Here is a 17820-nt window from a genome sequence, read left to right as displayed (position 1 = left end):
TAACACCACATTCAATTCAGTTGAATTCAATTTTATTTATAGTATCAAATCATAATGAGTTATGTCAAGACACTTTACAGATAGAGTAGGTCTAGACCACACCCTATAATTTACAAAGACCCAACAATTCCAGTAATTCCCCCAAGAGCAAGTGTTTACCATAGTGTGACAGTGGCAAGGAAAACTCCCTTTCAGGCAGAAACCTTGAGTGATGAGGAGCAGGGTGTAGCAGAGCATAGCAGCACATAGCAGGGCGCGGAGCAGGATCACGGCAACAGCTGCAACCATGATTTAGGTACCACCCTAATACAAAGAAAATTGTGGGGCAAATAAAACAAGAACTCCGGGGAATAAGCTCCCCAGAGCTAAGTTAGTAACAAGCATTTCTGGGACATGGATGTACACAGATGGAAAGAGAGAGGAGAGAGGAGCTCAGTGTGTCAAAGGAAGTCCCCCGGCAGTCTAAAACTATAACAGCATAATTAAGAGCTGGTCCAAGGCAAACCTGAGCCAGCTCTATAAGGGTTGCTAGAGGAATCTGATGGCTATGAAGAGAAGCAGAGGAGAAGGGGTGCCATATATTGTGTCTGTGTGTTTCTGTATTTGTAATAATAATGAATAATTTATTACTAATATTATTATTTAATAATCGCACAAAAGAAGCCTACACAATAAAAGAGAAATTGTTTTTAAAAGTCTCAGTGTGTTCAACTCTCAGTACATTTGTAGCTTCCAACTGAATCTCTGTGGTTAAAAGTTTAGTTCCTATATATTATATTGCTTTATTTTATGTTTCATGTTCGCTTATAGGAGTTGTGTTAAGTTACTGCTGATGAAGACCCAACATTTCCTGATAAAAGCTTTTAAATAAAAAAATAACGGGACTTATATTGTTAAGAATTTATAGTAAATTAAACTGTTATACACTCGCTGCTTTGACCAGTCAGGCTCACACTGCAAGCTGTGTACACAGTGGTGCTATGGAGATAGGTCCAGCAATGCATATGTGATACACAGATGGCCTGCCCATTAGACCTACAGACCCTGGAATGTTGAGTTCACTTATGGGCTGCCTTTCTGATGTCAAAAGCTAGATGTCACAACATTTTCTTCTGCTGAACCTTGTTATATTGCCCCAACACATAGTTACACATGTATGACAATACATCCAAAACAAATGTAGTTCTGCTCACAGTTCAGAAGCCTTAATCTGGCTCAAGACACACACGCGTCCACGTTTGAAATGTTATAATAGCAGCACCTTATTACTCTAAATAAAAGTTACTTCAAAGACCATACTTTCATTGAAAGTACATTTCAGTAAACTTCAGGTCATATATAAACTTACAATCCATCTGCATTTTCCATGCCTTAATTTATCTTAAACTCTTCTTTTTTTTAACATGCTTGTAATTAATGCCTTTTATGGCCATTAATTGCAGTTGGTAACACAGAGCTTATTGAGATGAGCTAAATAGTGCAGTTTGACACACACACACACACACACACACACACACACACAATTTCTGATTTTCAAAATAATGGCCCAAGCTGGTAACTTCATCATAACATGAAAGCCAGGATTTTCAAAATTAAAGCCTCAACCTTGAATGTATGTTTATAGGCAACAAATCATGGGCCTAGTTTTTCAGTATAAGAGCCCTAGAAAGTAACTGTATCCTTGCAGAAAGCTCAGGATGACGCTTGTTTTCAAAATAAAAGCCCCCAACAGCCATTGTATGTTAACAAAAAACTAGGAATGGACCTACTTTTCAAATAAAAGTGCTTATACTGGGATTATGCCTTTGTCTTTATGTACACAATGTCAGGATTTAAGTATGACAGTACCTACAGTATGTCTGACAAAATAACTTACTTCAAGGACCTTACACTTTCTTTGAAAGTACCTTTCAGTAAACTTCAGTTCATATATAAAATAAAAATCTGCATTTTCCATGCCTTACTTATTCTGTTTTTTTTTAACATGCTTGTGATTAATACATTTCATCTTGCAGCTTTTTCAATGCAATTTCGTTCAGCCCCCCTTTTTTCAGGCAATGTATTTCACCTCTCAGCTCTTCAGGGTGATGCTTTTTGGTTCTATGTAATGGATGTCTGATAAGAATACAAAGTATTTCTTCTTTCAGCCTTTTTAGTCAGTTCATTTGAGATTCCACTTTTGATAGTATTACAGTTAAGCTTTTTAGCTTTTCTAGCAATGTATTTCAACTCTTAGTATATATATATATATATAAATATGTGAAATGCATTTTCTAGTTTTTAATTAACCTCTTGTACCAAACTGTTCTTTAACTTGGTGCGTAAAAGTACACCATCTCTTGTTCCAATGCAGTTGTATTGTGTTGTGTGTGAATGTACTTTTTAAATCAGGTGTCGGAGGGAAAGCATGCCGATTCTAATGCATGTCCAGTGCACACACAAACATGCACACGCTGACACACAGACAGACGTGAGATGAGACTTCATTGTGTTTCAGTGGATTCTTATACAACACAAACATCAACAGAAATAACAACATGTAAGAGTCAGGGATTATTGCTATAGTGTATAGTTAAATGCACTTGTGATTCAGTTTGAAACATACAGTATATACACATAACTCCAAATATATAAACAGCTTGGTTGTCATTAACTTCAAACTTTAAAGCTTGGGGTTGAAAAATAAAAGTTCCTTCTTATCAAAAATGACCTTCATTACAGCTACCATATCTACAGCTCTTTAAAAGTCATGCAACTAGTACATGTCTACTATATAATACATTTCCACATCATTTGAAGTCTAAAACAAAAATGAATGGGATCAAATGAATAAAATGGAATCTGGCCAAACCATTGGTAATAAAATGAGCACAGGAAGAAGTTGGAAACATGTCATTGCATCACATTCACAGAGCCCCCAAAAATGAAAATAAAATGTTCATAAAAAGAAAAAGAAAGATAACCCACTAACACACCAGCAACACTGCTCTTATGGATTTAAATCAGTGAAATGGTACCGCACTGTAATAAGTCACGATTTATAAGGGGGTTAGAGGTAACTATTTATTAATAATATTTCATTCAATGCTTTATGGCTTACTTATAAGCCATTAATAGGAACGTTTATGGAACAGGTTATGAAACTTTACTTTGGCTGGTGTTAATCCTCCTCCAATATGACACTTTTTTTGTCTCTACAGTTTTTTTGTGATTGCTAAACGACAGCAGGCACAACTGGAGCTACATGTGCACAACTAACTACAGTCTGCACAGTGGCAGTTCATGTGGACCGGACTCTAGTTTGTTTTTCACTGCTTGAACACAGTTTTCAAAACTCTACACACTTATCCCATAGCTTTAACCACAATCTGTACAACACTGTGGATTTACAGCATGTTGTTCAAATGCTAACACACTGCTGTCAAAACTGTTAACCACACATTCAAAACAGAATGGATTTCAGCCCGGTGCATTTCAAACACTGCTGATTGCAATTTCAGTTGAAAGCTGAAGCAGGTGTCTTGTTTTATACTTGTTAGTGAATACATACTCTCTCTCTCTCTCTCTCTATATATATATATATATATATATATATATATATATATATATATATATATATATATATATATATATATATATATATATATATATATATATATATATGGAAAGCTCAGAGATTTTTTTTTTTGGAAATAAAGAAACACCAAATAAGAATGAAACAGTTATACACTGTACTGTTAGAGAGAAACAGTGAACAGGTAAAAGAGCAAATATACCAATATGTCAGTAAGACGTCTGAGGTTACATACACAGTTATAAAAACATGAAAAACACTACCTTTCCTACTGTAAAAGTGCACACTTTTTTCAGAAAGTAATGGGGGTGGAAGCAATGCAAACACTACATTCATTTGTATTTATAGATGATGCAGGTGCATGGCAAGCCAGGACATCCAATGTTCTTTGTTATCAAGTACCTAGTTTGTAACTTTTTTTCCCCAGTAATTACATAAATTACAACAGACAAAATAAAATTAGAATCACTCTTTTCTTTAAAGAAACGACTGATTAGTGTGAAGTTAGTGTTAGTGTGAAACTGTAAAGATGAAAAGTTTCTTATTTCTGTATTGGTGTTTGATGCTAGTGTTTTTACTCAGTGTGCTCTGAGTGACGTTCCGAGTGGTGTGTGTTGTCTCAGTGAGGATTGTTCATAGTGCTTGGCTGCTCTGAGCCTGTTTTGAGACGTGTGAAGAGTTGTGCTGCTTGGAATGAGTTTTGCAGGTGATGTGAACTGTTTAGCTCAGGTGACTGTTGGTAATGCAGACTGTAGTTAGAGCTTTACTCATGTGGCTGCAGTTGTGACCACTGTCGTTTAGCAATAAAAAAAAAAAACTAAGTTGTTCAGGTTTCCTGAAGGGTCTGTTTGACCTCTGACCTTGTAGGAAAAATCTGCAGAGCATCTGGTCCACAATCCATTTTCTTCAGAGCTTACTAATATTTACAATGCCAGACTTGAATTACCGTAAGAACCCTTTCTTAATTATTAACATTTACAAGCATGCTGGAGGATAAACACCAACCAGAGATTTTACCAGAGAATCATTAGTTACAACTGATGAACCCCTTATTAAACAGTGGTACCAAATTGTTAGGATGCATCAACATTGTTTAATTATTGTGTTTTGGTCTAGAAAACTCCTGACAGATTGAAATTCCTAGTACTAAAATAACTCTTGACCCCATGGGATAGTTAAAAAGAAGGAATTTTTGAAAACCGTATTATGAACATTTCCTCCCAATTAATGCTGCTGTTTTACAAAGGAAACCAAAGGAAATGGAAGGAAGCTTCCATTAGCCCTGCTGGTCAGCCACTCGTTGCCTTTCTTTCTGCCGGTAGTGGAAGAGGCTGGTAGTGTCAAGGTCACCTGCATGGTGAATAGCCTCTGCAAACAGCTTCACCACCTAATATACGCAGAAAAAAAACATTAAGCTGAAGCACATCAAGTGAGAGAGACAGACATATGTATGTAAATGTAAGTTTTCCCCAGTCACTAGTAGTGTGACATTTACTGACCTGATGATTAGTGATGAGGGGAACACCGTGGTCGACAGCCATTCTACGGATGAGGAAGTTATCCTTCAGCTGACGAGTGTTGTTATTGGGCAGGTTGACCACCAGGTCAATATGACCCTCGCTGATGAGTCTATAAAAACAGTGTCGGAGACAACATAATTAAACAAACGTCATATTGCACACTATGCAATATTTGTGATAATACAGTTGAATCAAACAGTTTCCTGTAATTAGAGTTTGTATTGTTGATCCCCTTGAAAATCAACACCTAACTCTGCAGCCATTTGCAGCTGTTAGCCACTTTCAGCGCATTGATTTGCTTCTGTAGTCCACACAATTGTGCCCCAATGGCTCGCACTGATGCCCTTCTATAAAACTGTTAACTGGTTCCGTCAAAATAGCTTAGACAAGCTGATTGTATGCGACCTGCCCAGATGACACCGAGCAACTAGTGACTGATGAAGAAAATCAGATATTTCACATTACTTAACAAAAAAAAGAAGAAAAATGCATATAGGATAATTAACCTAATATTACCCCCTATTTTAGCAGTGGTTGAAATAATTGAGTTTACCTCTTGAATATAATACTTATAGCATCTCTCTCTTTCTGTCACTCACGCACGCACGCACGCACACACACACACACACACACACACACACACACACACACACACACACACACACACACAAGCCCTGGCTGTGTTGCTTTTTTCATTTGAAGGCCTTTGACAGACAGCATTGAATGAGGGCTGAATTCTAAAAGAAAATATGGAGGACAGACAACAGTAACAACAAAGGTCATGTTCCTTTCTATAAACAGTTGGCCTCTATGCAACCTCGCACACAGCTGATGCCTGCCAGCCCTATGTGTATCTGTCTGTGTGTTGTTTTGGTCTAGACCTATTAAATCCCCTTTACATCCTCTTATTCACAAGCTAATTCCCAAACATATGGTCCAGACAGCTTCATTGTAGCAGGATCACAACTTGTTTGTGGAATCATTACCTGAAAATGGTCAGCCTGCTACAATTATTCTATGTTGCTAGAACAAAAAATGTTAGCTTCACTTTAAGTGCAATCAACTAAAATTAGTTTGAATGATAAAAGTATAAGGTATATGTTTGCTTTATTGGTGGCCATGTGCAAATGCAAACCAAGATGCTTCAGCTACTTTTCTCATTTCCACAAACTTGACTTGACATTTCTCTGACAAGACTTTCCTCATCATTCCTATTCAAGCCCTAATTCTGGCTAATGCACTTTGGACGTCTGCTTCATCTTCTTTGTTCTCATCAGCATATGACAGAGATAATGAAGGGGCTATGCCCTTAGATCTTAAGGCAGTTTTTACAATTTATGTATTAAGCACTGCCTCAGGAAACCATAAGCTTGGCTTACCCTCAGAGTTTCACATTAGCTGGGTTTGTTTTCCATGTTTCCTTGAATGTGTCAAAAGCATTAAAACATAAATTTATTGTTCAAAAGTATTTCCCAACCTCTTAATACTGGGCAAACTGCTGTCTCCTCCCTTATCAGAGGGCCAGGCAACTGGAGTGGCAGGCACATCATTGGCCCACAGCCAGGCAGAAGTGGCTTCAGTAGCATAGAGCTAGAGGACAGAAATAAGGCAACATTACATCATATACAGAATGTCATAAACAATATTGAGGGGATTAATGTAAATCTTTTAATAAGAGGAGAAGCAAAAGAAGCAGGAAACTCCATCAACAAGAGTTGAAAATCTGATTTTCAATGAGAAGTCTGGTCCGTAGTGTTTGAGACATACACGCTTTCAACACTCACCTTGAATCCTTCCTCTTTCAGCTGATGGGCTGTAGCCAGGAAATTGGGTCGGAACGAATGCTGGATAGGAGCGAAGCAGAAAGAAACAAAAAGCAGGATTAGAAACACAGAAGAAAGAAGTGTTTTTCATGTTGTTTTTCTCTGTTTATCCAAAATGGTAGTAGGAATTGTAGGAGGAAAAAGTCCATCACGTACGGTTTGTCTTTTTAGTTTTAAATGTCCCCTCATTTCTTGGTCCCCTTTTCAAACCAGTAGTCATTTTGTGCAATGGTCATACCCCTTTACTTGCCATACATACTGTATATCTAGTAAATCTTATCAACAGGTTCCCAAACAGAGTATGAGCAATATGGAGTGCTATGGAGCAGCTTTTTCAATGATTGACTGTCTATAAAAACATACATAATTAAACTATGATACATTTGCACATACACATGTTTTATATTTGTCACACAACCAACACAGGATGTAAAGAAATAATAAAAAAAATATAATTTTGTAATGCATTTATGTTGTTAGACATCAACTTCAAAATGACCCACTTAATAAATTCCACCAAACATACTGAAAGTGCTGAAAACTCCTTTGTGAGTTTTTGCTGCTGATTTGCAACTCATTATGCTCAAACTGGGTGCCCTTCAGCTAAGTAAACAATAGGCTTGCTAAAATTACTACTGTCTCACCAAAGCCACTGTGAAATGATATGATATTCTTTGTATATTCTGCAGCCTACCTTACTATGTCTGTGTTATATCACGTCGGTATGATGTATTAAGTGTGTGATATGAGCATAAATTAACTTCTGTCAAATGATGCAACCAATGTGTGTTGCACGAAATACCTGCATTAACAGATTTGTTCGGCCAGTTAGGGGCTGGGGCGTAATAGGGCAGTTGAAACCAACCGAAAAACAAAACTGACTAATTACGTTTTAAGTTGATACGGTTAACTTGTTGGCAAACAGTTGCTAATTTAAAACTGTAGCATTCGTTTGGAGTCGTGTTTCTGGTTACCTAACAAATGCAAGTCCGATATTCACACTCCTTTTAGCTGTTTTTTTTGTTACTTTCTACGAGCTCTTTTGGGAAATATCTGTCTCTTTAGCTGCTAAATGTTCCACCAGCAAGTTGCTAACTTTGCCCATCTGCAGTTTGGTGCAGCGCAGTGAGCAGCTCATTGTTGCTGCTGGAAATGAGGTTGATGAAAGTGGTGAGACTGAACCCAAATAATTAGCTGAAAGACTAAGAAAAGCACTTTTGAGCTGAGGGGGACTGCAGTCGACCAATAATTCTCTGAGTTTCCCCCTTTCACATCACTGTTGGCATCTAATCCATTGTTAATATAAAAATATTGACGATTGCGTCCCAAAATTGCAAAATGAATGCAAGACTGTTTTAATCCTCCTACTACAAACTTTCTCAAAACTATTGGAGGTAAATAACATCTGTGTGTAAAGTGTTGCTGCTTGTCAGCCTTGTTTGTGCATATGTGACCCCAGGTATGTGGACCTGTTCCCCAAGAGCACCAATTATACAGCTAGTGTTGTGAGAGTTTTGTTAACGCTGCATTAGTCAGACTCGCAGTTTGGCAACCTAGGGTGGCAGCACGACTTAATTACCACAACCCATGTGAGGTGGTGTCATTAAAAAGTACAGTGCTCTGCAGCTAAGGATTTAAAAAAGGATTGAGAGAGGTTTCTGCGGCAAGTTTATCCAGAAATGGTTATTGCACTTAGCTGATGAGATCAACACTTTTTGTTCAGCACTTAGCTAGTTAAGTCATTTTTGTGAGATGTTTCTCATCACTGTGGGATCTTTTATAGTGAGGATTATTGTTTGTTTGGATACTTATTGAGTTTTATGTTTGGGTAGTATCTCTTATTCATTGTGGTATAACACCATCAGATTTACTCATCTGAGGGGCATCACCATTTCTGCTCACTGATAGGTATTTCAACCTCTCTGGGTCATTCACACACACAATGCCACTTGAGTGCTGTTGTCTTTTAGTTGCATGAGAGTTGTTAGCGTTGCATGATTTAAGGTGTGATTAAGTGTGAAACAAACTAGGGAGTGCCAAGTTGGCATTGTAAGAAGCTGATAGCCTAAAAGACTTATACCACCTGTTCAGAAAGCCCTTTGTATTTGGTGTCTTGTGGGCAGGAGCCACCAAAAGGAAACACAAACAGGAGGCAAAGACTTCCAGATGGCTGTCGTCTTACCTGAATCCCAATCAAGATGCCCTTCTGCGGTAGCTTAAAGCCTGTGGAGAGCATAGCCTTCAGGAAGGCTGAATAAATGTTTGGTCCAAAACAAGCTACCTGCAATCAAAAACAACAATTGAAGCACACGTGAGTAACTAATGTGACAAAAAAAAAGACTTATGTATTGAAAATAAATATGTATTTTTTACAGTCTATGGGTTGTGTGCGTCTCAAAGGGGCTTACTTCTCCAGTGGAGGCCATCTCACAGCGAAGCACAGGGTCTGCATCCCTCAGCCGTGGCCAGGAGAACATGGGTGCCTGGAGAAAGAAGGGAGAGATTTGTTTCAACATGCTTTTTTTCTTTGTAAATCTCCTTTTTTAGCTGTAACCAGATGTCATTCGGTCAGTTGAATCCCTTTACCAAAAAGTCAGTTCTAATGACAGTAACCATTGGCTATGACTGTTGCTTAAATACACATTCCTGTTAATTAACCATGATTAAAAAAAAACTATTACAAAGGTGGCAGTCAATAGGGAATAATTCCCCACATAAATGGCATCAGCCCACTGGAATAATTTAAGGTATTTACACTGCTGCCAATTAGAGTTGAAAAGAATATTGCAGTCCATTTAAAGTAAAATGAGCCTGTGGCTGTTGCATAATATGCTTATGGCAATTAATGTCTGTTTAATGATGAATACAAACTAAAATACTATTTAACATTTTTGTCTCATGCAAACCACCACTTTTGCTTCAACTATGAAACGTTAGGGGCACATCAGAGAAAAGAGGGGAGAGGTATGGTAAAACAGTTAAAGCGATTAGTGCTATAACTGCTGGTGAAGGAGTAAAGGGAAAATGTGGTAAGAAAGGAGGCTTCTCAAACTGTAGGCAACGGGTCGCTTTAACAGCCTGTTTGACATGCTGTCTCCACACTGAGAAGAAGTAGGTGGCCTGAGTGATAGAGCAACAGCAGGGTGAGCCAGAAGAGGAAAGAGGGTGTGGAGGAGAAAAGAGAACAGGAAAAAAGACAGAAAGGACAGGAGAGGAAGAGAAGACTAAATGACAAGTGACGAGGGTAAATGAGAAGACCTTAGAGAAGAAAAGATGGAATAAAAGGAGGGAACAAAATGAATTAATGTTAAGACAGGAGAGATAAACTTCACAATTAAAGGAAGATGAAAAGAATGGAATTGGGGAAGAGAATAAAACGAAAAGAGGGAAAGGAAAAGATAAAATTATACATTTTAAAAGAGGAGATGGGGAGGAGAGTGATTGAAAGGGTAGTGTAGGAACAAGAGCCGAAGACAGTAGTTTCTCGTTATTGTATTACAGACAAATTAAGAATAGTGGGGCACCAAGTGGGAGGCCATTCTTATTTCTCCATTTAAAAGCAGACAACCCTCATTACCTTGAAGAGAGAGAGGTGGTGTAGCGTTGTGTGGTACACACACACACACACACACGTAGAGGCAAGGGCCACTAGGGGGAGGGAGGGAGTCATCCTTGAAGCAGGCTATCTAATCAGCTGAATGTAATGTTAGCATACTAATGTAAGAAGGGACGAAGAGAAGTGAATGCAGACAAGGAACCAGCATCGCTTATCATGGCTTTGTTCAAGGAGTCAGAGAGAGTGAAGTATGCATAGATAAAATGGCAGAATGTAACCAAGAAAGAAAATGAAATGGAGGGAGAGAAACACATACAGAGAGGGAATAACAGTGAGAGCAAACTTTTAATAATAATAATAAAAGAGACACAAAACTACAATAAAAAGAGCAGAATTTGTGAAATACAGAAAATGTGTGCCACAAAGACATTTACTTGTGGGCCAGAACAGTGGATTTGTACATAATTCCAATAAAGAAAGGGCCATTTTACCCACCATACCAACTGTAGAACCAAATCAACAGCAAACACTTAAAACTATGAAGCAAGTGAAAAACTAACCATTAACAATAGCTGTTAGAAAGACAGATTTAAATTGTCTGAAAATGAGAAACTGTACACAAGCTTTCATGAACAGAATAATGAAAACCTCAGGGTCTCAGTTATAATGGTGTGTCCCTGGGACAGAATGTATGTGACTGTCACATAATAACCAAGGCTATGTAACCACAGCATCCTACCAGCACACACACAAACACTGCTTCCCCATCGCTCTATACCACACCGACTGCTCACTCCTGAGAGACAGAATGTGAAGCTCCACAACATGAACAATATTATCTTGGGGTACCAGCTGAAGTAAATGAATAAAGTAACACATTTCCACATAGCATTGTTGCTCACTATGGGCCTTGTTAGACGCCGAAGTGGCACCTGTGTAAATGTCTTTATCTTTACAGCTGAATGGAAAATTAACAACTACATTTGTACTTACAGATTTGTGAAAAACAATTTCCACATGTTTACTGATGACGGATATTTTGATATGCTAACAAAACAACTAGAAAGGCTAAATTTTCTGAAAACTCAATTGGAATCGGTGTGCTAAGGAGAGCTAAATGGTTGGTATTGTAGGGCATTACCAGGGGTTTGGTAGGGCTTTCATAGGTCATGACTAAGGCATTGCTGGGCGATTACTGGTAGGTTTCTAGATGGTCAATACTAGGTGTTTGGTAGTATTTCTGGTGTGAATTCCAGGGTGAGCTGTAAATAGCTAGAAGATAGATATGCGTGGTTACTAGGTAGTTGCTAGGGTGCCTCAGGTAGGTTCTTTTGGTATTGCTAAGGTGTTGCAAGTGGGTGCTAGGGTACATGGGGTGGTGCATTAGCATTCCTAGGTGGTGCTAGGTTTAAGTGTTGATGCTAAGGAAGTTGGTGTTGTTGCTTTGGTGATTCTAGGTGGTTGTTAGGGTGTAGGTGTTTGGTGTTTTAAGCCCCCAACATCGCCTTCCAGGCAGCGCGGCAATGGTTATGTTTAGGGTTAAGGTTAGGTTAGCTGCCTGGAAGGCGACATTGGAGACTTAAAACACCATCGAGCTAGGGTGTAATGCCTGGATTCAACTGTCAGAGAAGTAGTTCTGATGCTAGTATAGTTAGTAGTTGTTGTGACAGTAGTGTTTTAATGTTTTATTTGTGGATAAAGAGTTACAATTGGGATAGAGAATAGTTTTAAAATGTCTTTTTGTTCAGAAAACCATTTAAAGTGGCTAAAGTGGGTGACTTCACCATTAACATCCCCACTGTACAGTAGCTGTTTGAAAGTCAGACAAAAAAGGATACAACTTCAACCAATCCCTCAAAGTTTAAAAGATGTCAAAAACACTTATGTGGTATTAACATGACCTTTGTTTAGAGTAATTGGGCTTAGAATGTATCCATTTCAGAAGTCACCATAATGTCCTGCTTGCCACGCTCAAGGGGACAACACATGCAACAGTTGGAAGTTATTTTACTTTAGACAATAAGTGTGCACTGGGGACACCAAACCACTAAATCCACTTGCTCCTCTCCCTCTCCGTATCATAAATGCAACAGTTTTATTGTTCCTATGAGTTTGTATATAGAGACAGAAATTACACAATGGGGACTTGTTAGTGAAAATAAAACATGGCCCTTAAATTAGGGACTGTCAGAGAGAGAATAAAGACAACAAGAGCAACAGGATGAGAGGAAATGAGACAGATAAATGAAGATGGTCTCTCTGGATGGCAATGACTTGTGCCTTGTGATGACGATACAGTGACGACAGTGTGGATATAGGCTAATGTCACACACTTCAGGCAACTAAGGCTCGATAATGGTTTCAGACATCACAGTGTGTTTACAGGGGGGGCTTGATGTTGAGGCAGCAAAAATGTGTTCAGGAAGAAAGAAACTAGAACTACTTTTTTTAAACAATTGTCATAAATTGTGGCAGGGTTTCCAGCAAGGCCTGTATTTGTGTAAAGTCTGTATCATAGACTCCAAGTAAACTCTGGAAGTCTTTTAAGCCTGGTGCCTTGAGTATTCAGAGCTCTGATTAATATTCCTCACCACTGTGCAGACTATAAATTGAAAACTTTAGGTGGTGAGGAAGAGTGGGGGATTATACCTGCGTGATTGGCTCCAAACTACCGCCATTGTTACAACAGCTCTGTTGTAATTAGAGGGAGAAATTACTTTAAAAAATAGCTTTGGAACAGCTGGCGACACGTAAACTCTCTCATACCCAATCTAAGAAGTAAGCCTCCCAGAAAGAACTTACGCCCCCCCCCACCATCATGCCTAGGTAGAGCAGTAATTGCTGTCTTTGTTATGTGATCCAATGGAAGCTGTACTAGCGGGACCGGCAATATCTATTAAGATATCATACAGTACATGTAAGGCTCTTTACATGGGAAGTCATTTTCCGACCATACATAATACATCAGGCTGTAAGAAGCTCGGAGACATGGTTATTAGGACTTGTAAGAAACATTTTAAAAGTAGTTAAGTAGTTATTACCTTTAAACTCGCTATTTGAGAGAAAATTACTTTATCCATCGGTATGTAAAAACCCTTTGAAACACATTGTATATCATTAAAAATCCTTTGTCATCACAGGATGTATAAAAATGTAAGGCGAAAAGTAAAACCTGCTTGACCCGTAAGCCCAACCATAAACGGGGCCCCAGTGTTACTTTCTACATTCAAGACTTGGGGCCTTATCTTGCACCCGGCGCAGCGCAAAGCCTGACACAAGTGTCTTTGCTAGTTTAAGACCAACATAGTTGTCAATTTCCCATCCAGCGCCCGTGTTGTTTAAATAGCAAATGCACCTGCGTCCATCTTTGCGCCCATGGGCGTGCTGGTCTTACATGGAGGTGTGTTCAGGTGAATTCTTGGCGTATTGCTATCTTGAGGCAGTGGAACGTGATCGCGCCATTGACCAACAAAAACCTGGTCTAAAGTCAATAGTGCAGCATTTCATTGTTATTTTAACAGCAAATTAATAAAATGTGCCTAGGATTATGCACAGCGCGTGCACACTACGCTTGTTACACACGCACAGGGAAGCGCAGCAGCACACAAACATGCAAAAGATTACAAATAAAAATATTATGGTGCAAATCCACCATCATAATAGCAATGTGCCAAGGTACAAACACGCCTGGCTTTTAAAGGGAATGGGAGATGACACTATGATTGGTTTACTCCCAAAACACACCTATGAATTAATTAAGACACTTAGTACAACCCTTTTGAACCATGCGCCCAGACCCTTTTTTCCACCGTCAAACTAAAAGTGGATTTGGACATGCCCTAAACGCACCAGCACCATGCGCTTCACGCCGTGCGCTTAGATCAATAAAATAGGGCCCTTGTTGTCTTTTGTCCAGAAACAGGCAACAGGCTATGCAGCACAGGGAAATGTTTGCACAGATTTTAGACCTTACTCGTACACTCGTGTGGCTGGGACAACACTATAGAGGCATTTTCCTTATGGAGGAATTTGATCTTGATAGAATGTCCATGTTCAAGATCAGTAAATAAACTAGAAGGCTAAAAAGAAAAAGCAGGCGCTTAAAAGGCAGAGTGATTTATTTTGGACCGTATAAATCACAAGTCTTTCCACATATATCATTAAAGAGCTTTCACACTTGAGCCAGTTGTTTTTTTTCTTTAACACAATCAAAACTAATCCCTTCTTGAAGCCTGAAACAAATGTTTTAAAGGGGTGACAGAATGATTTTATGGGGTATTTCACACTGTTCCTTAAGGTCTCCTAATAGGGTATGTAACATTGGTTTGGCTGAATATTGCTCAAATGCTATTTTATGGGTCCTTAACTACCCTGTGAATATGGCTCTATTTGAAAGAGCTTTTCTTCCAAATATGGTATGCTCATGAATATTTAGATGAGCTGCGTGCTGATTGGTTTGAGCGAACCACATACACATCCATTGTATACTAGACAGCAGGTCTCATATTTCAGACACTGCAAAGTTATACATTGTTTGTCTACTAAATTCACTTCTGAGACTTTTTTATGCGAGAAATCAACTATATAAAGCTCAAATATGGGCTGTTTTACGAAAATTGATGGCTAATTGCAAATTTGGTAAGACGTGTCAGACTTCAGGAGCTGCACAGTCTGACGAGAAAGCGGCAAACTCCATACCCAGTGAAAGTCACCGTTTCCCGGTTACTGGACGACCGGGGCTCGGGGCTCCACGGAGCTCCGGAGCTGGCTGGCTGCCAGCATAACTTTCGTATATTTACAGTTTGAATTTTGTCACGCCACTTATATAACAGCTACCCCAAGGTCTTATAAAGCTAACAATGGTGTCCGATTTCAATTTAATGCATTTTTGTGAACATTAGGAGTTTCGTTAGCTAGCTAGCTAGCTGCTACTGTCCCTTCAGGCCTAGCTATGTGTACAGATCACGGCTAGTTAGCTTCAATTTCAGCACAACTAGTATATTTACAGTTTGAATTTCGTCACGCCACTTATATAACATCCACCCCAAGGTCTTATAAAGCTAACAATGGTGTCCGATTTCAATTTAATGCATTTGTGTGAACATTAGGGGTTTCGTTTCAGAGGTCTAAGAGGAGGCTAGCTAGCTCTCATTGATAGAGCTCCATCCAGCCGCAGGCTTTATCAATGAGACTCGCAGACAAGAGGCGTTTATTTCCCCGATTGTTTGTTTAAATAACACACATATCCATTATAAGATTAACTGGAACCTGTGGTAAGAGATTGCTGGCGTAACAAGCTCGCTGACCGCGCTCTCACTCACACACACCGTTTAGCAGGAAGAGGGGAGCTGCAGGCCCTGGAGCTCTGTCAGGGCAGCGGCATTTGGTAGTCCATTAACCCAAAAATGGTGACTTTGCGTGGGTATGGAGTACCGTGGGCTGTTAGCCGTGACGGAGCTCCATCTACCTCCCAGCAGGCCAGGGTCTGTGAAGGAAGGTGGGCCGGGCGGCGAGGCAGCAACACAGGCAGCACCGGCCGCTGAACTCCCAACACACAGTCGGACAAAATTTGCAATTAGCCATACATTTTCGTAAAACGGCCCATATTTGACCTCTACATAGTTGATTTCTCGCATAAAAAAATAATAATAAAAATGTAGTAATTCAATAGCGGACCTCTGGAGATCTGCATGACCTAGCTAGATTCAGAAGACTAAGCTGACCTCAGGTCAGTGGTGTAGCCTATGCAAATGTTGGGGGAGTTGGGATGCTGACGTCAGCTTCCAGCTTTGTTGAGATTTGCCCGTTTTCAGCGGCAGTTTCAAAATATGAGATTTTCATAGTAAAGGGGTATCAATGGGATTTTGAGCTTCTATGTATGTCCTATTTACCCACCGAACTGTCGTTATTCAACTATGACAAGGTAAAATCGGTTTTGCATTCTATCACCCCTTTAACATAATAGAAAAGCTTAGTCTAATAGCCCTGTCTGACATAGTGCTGATTCACTCTAAGTTCTTGTTGCTAAACGTGGCACAGATAGTAGTTTGGGCAAGAGAATAGGCCCTTTTCTCAGTAGACTTCATAGTAAGAAAAGCACAGGTGTTACCAATAACATTAATAATGGCTCCATGTACCAGTAAGACTTGACAGTGTGACAATGAGCTAGCATGCACAATACCAAGACCCTCAAACTGAAGCACCTACAGTGGGACTCGAAAGTTTGGGCACCCCTGGTAAAAAATTTTTATTAATGTGCATAAAGAAGCCAAGAAAAGATGTAAAAATCTCCAAAAGGCATCAAATGACAGATTAGACATTCTTATAATATGTCAAATTTTATTTCCATCATTTACACTTTCAAAATAACAGAAAACAAAAAATGGCGTCTGCAAAAGTTTGGGCACCCTGCAGAGTTTATAGCATGCACCGCCCTCTTTGGAAAGCTGAGACCTGACAGTGTCATGGATTGTTCTCAATCATCATCTGGAAAGACCAGGTGATGTCAATCTCAAAGGTTTTAAATGCCCAGACTCATCTGACCTTGCCCCAACAATCAGCACCATGGGTTCTTCTAAGCAGTTGTCTAGAAACTGAAACTGAAAATAGTTGACGCTCACAAAGCAGGAGAAGGCTATAAGAAGATAGCAAAGCGTTTTCAGATGCCAATATCCTCTGTTCGGAATGTAATTAAGAAATGGCAGTCATCAGGAACAGTGGAAGTTAAAGCAAGATCTGGAAGACCAAGAAAAATATCAGACAGAACAGCTCACAGAATTGTGAGAAAAGCAAGTCAAAACCCACGTTTGACTGCACAATCCATCCAGAAAGATCTGGCAGACACTGGAGTTGTGGTACACCATTCCACTATAAAGAGATACTTGAACAAATGGAAGAGTCATCAGAAGAAAACCTCTTCTACGTCCTCACCACAAAAATCAGTGTTTAAAGTTTGCAAATGAACATATAGACAAGCCTGATGCATTGTGGAAACAAGTTCTGTGGACCGATGAGGTTAAAATAGAACTTTTTGGCCGGAATGTGCAAAGGCACATTTGGAGAAGAAAGGGCACAGAATTTAATGAAAAGAACCTCTGTCCAACTGTTAAACATGGGGGTGGATCAATCATGCTTTGAGGTTGTATTGCAGCCAGTGGCACAGGGAACATTTCACGAGTAGAAGGAAAAATGGATTAAATAAAATTTCAGCAAATTTTGGATGCTAACTTGATGCCATCTGTGAAAAAGCTGAAGTTAAAGAGAGGATGGCTTCTACAAATGGATAATGATCCTAAACACACCTCAAAATCCACGTTGGATTACATCAAGAGGCGTAAACTGAAGGTT

The 17820-nt window shown here is 39.3% G+C and overlaps 1 protein-coding gene across 1 annotated transcript in view; it reads right to left on the bottom strand.

Moving 5' to 3' along the window:
• Window positions 1-3628: 3628 nt before the first annotated feature.
• The window catches only part of cps1 (carbamoyl-phosphate synthase 1, mitochondrial), a 65366-nt gene continuing 51174 nt past the window's right edge, over window positions 3629-17820 (bottom strand). The window contains exons 33-38 of the mRNA XM_078261656.1: window positions 9326-9400; window positions 9100-9198; window positions 6879-6938; window positions 6572-6684; window positions 5074-5203; window positions 3629-4961 (exon numbers count right to left, since the gene is read on the bottom strand). Of these exons, the coding sequence (XP_078117782.1) occupies window positions 4851-4961; window positions 5074-5203; window positions 6572-6684; window positions 6879-6938; window positions 9100-9198; window positions 9326-9400 (588 nt within the window). The 3' untranslated portion in view covers window positions 3629-4850. The remainder of the gene's footprint in view (window positions 4962-5073; window positions 5204-6571; window positions 6685-6878; window positions 6939-9099; window positions 9199-9325; window positions 9401-17820) is intronic.

The sequence above is a fragment of the Sander vitreus genome, chromosome 11, assembly GCF_031162955.1.
Source record: "Sander vitreus isolate 19-12246 chromosome 11, sanVit1, whole genome shotgun sequence".
Classification (NCBI taxonomy): domain Eukaryota; kingdom Metazoa; phylum Chordata; class Actinopteri; order Perciformes; family Percidae; genus Sander; species Sander vitreus.
The sequence above is the reverse complement of the archived record's forward strand: the minus strand, read 5'-3'. Positions and strand labels throughout refer to the sequence as shown.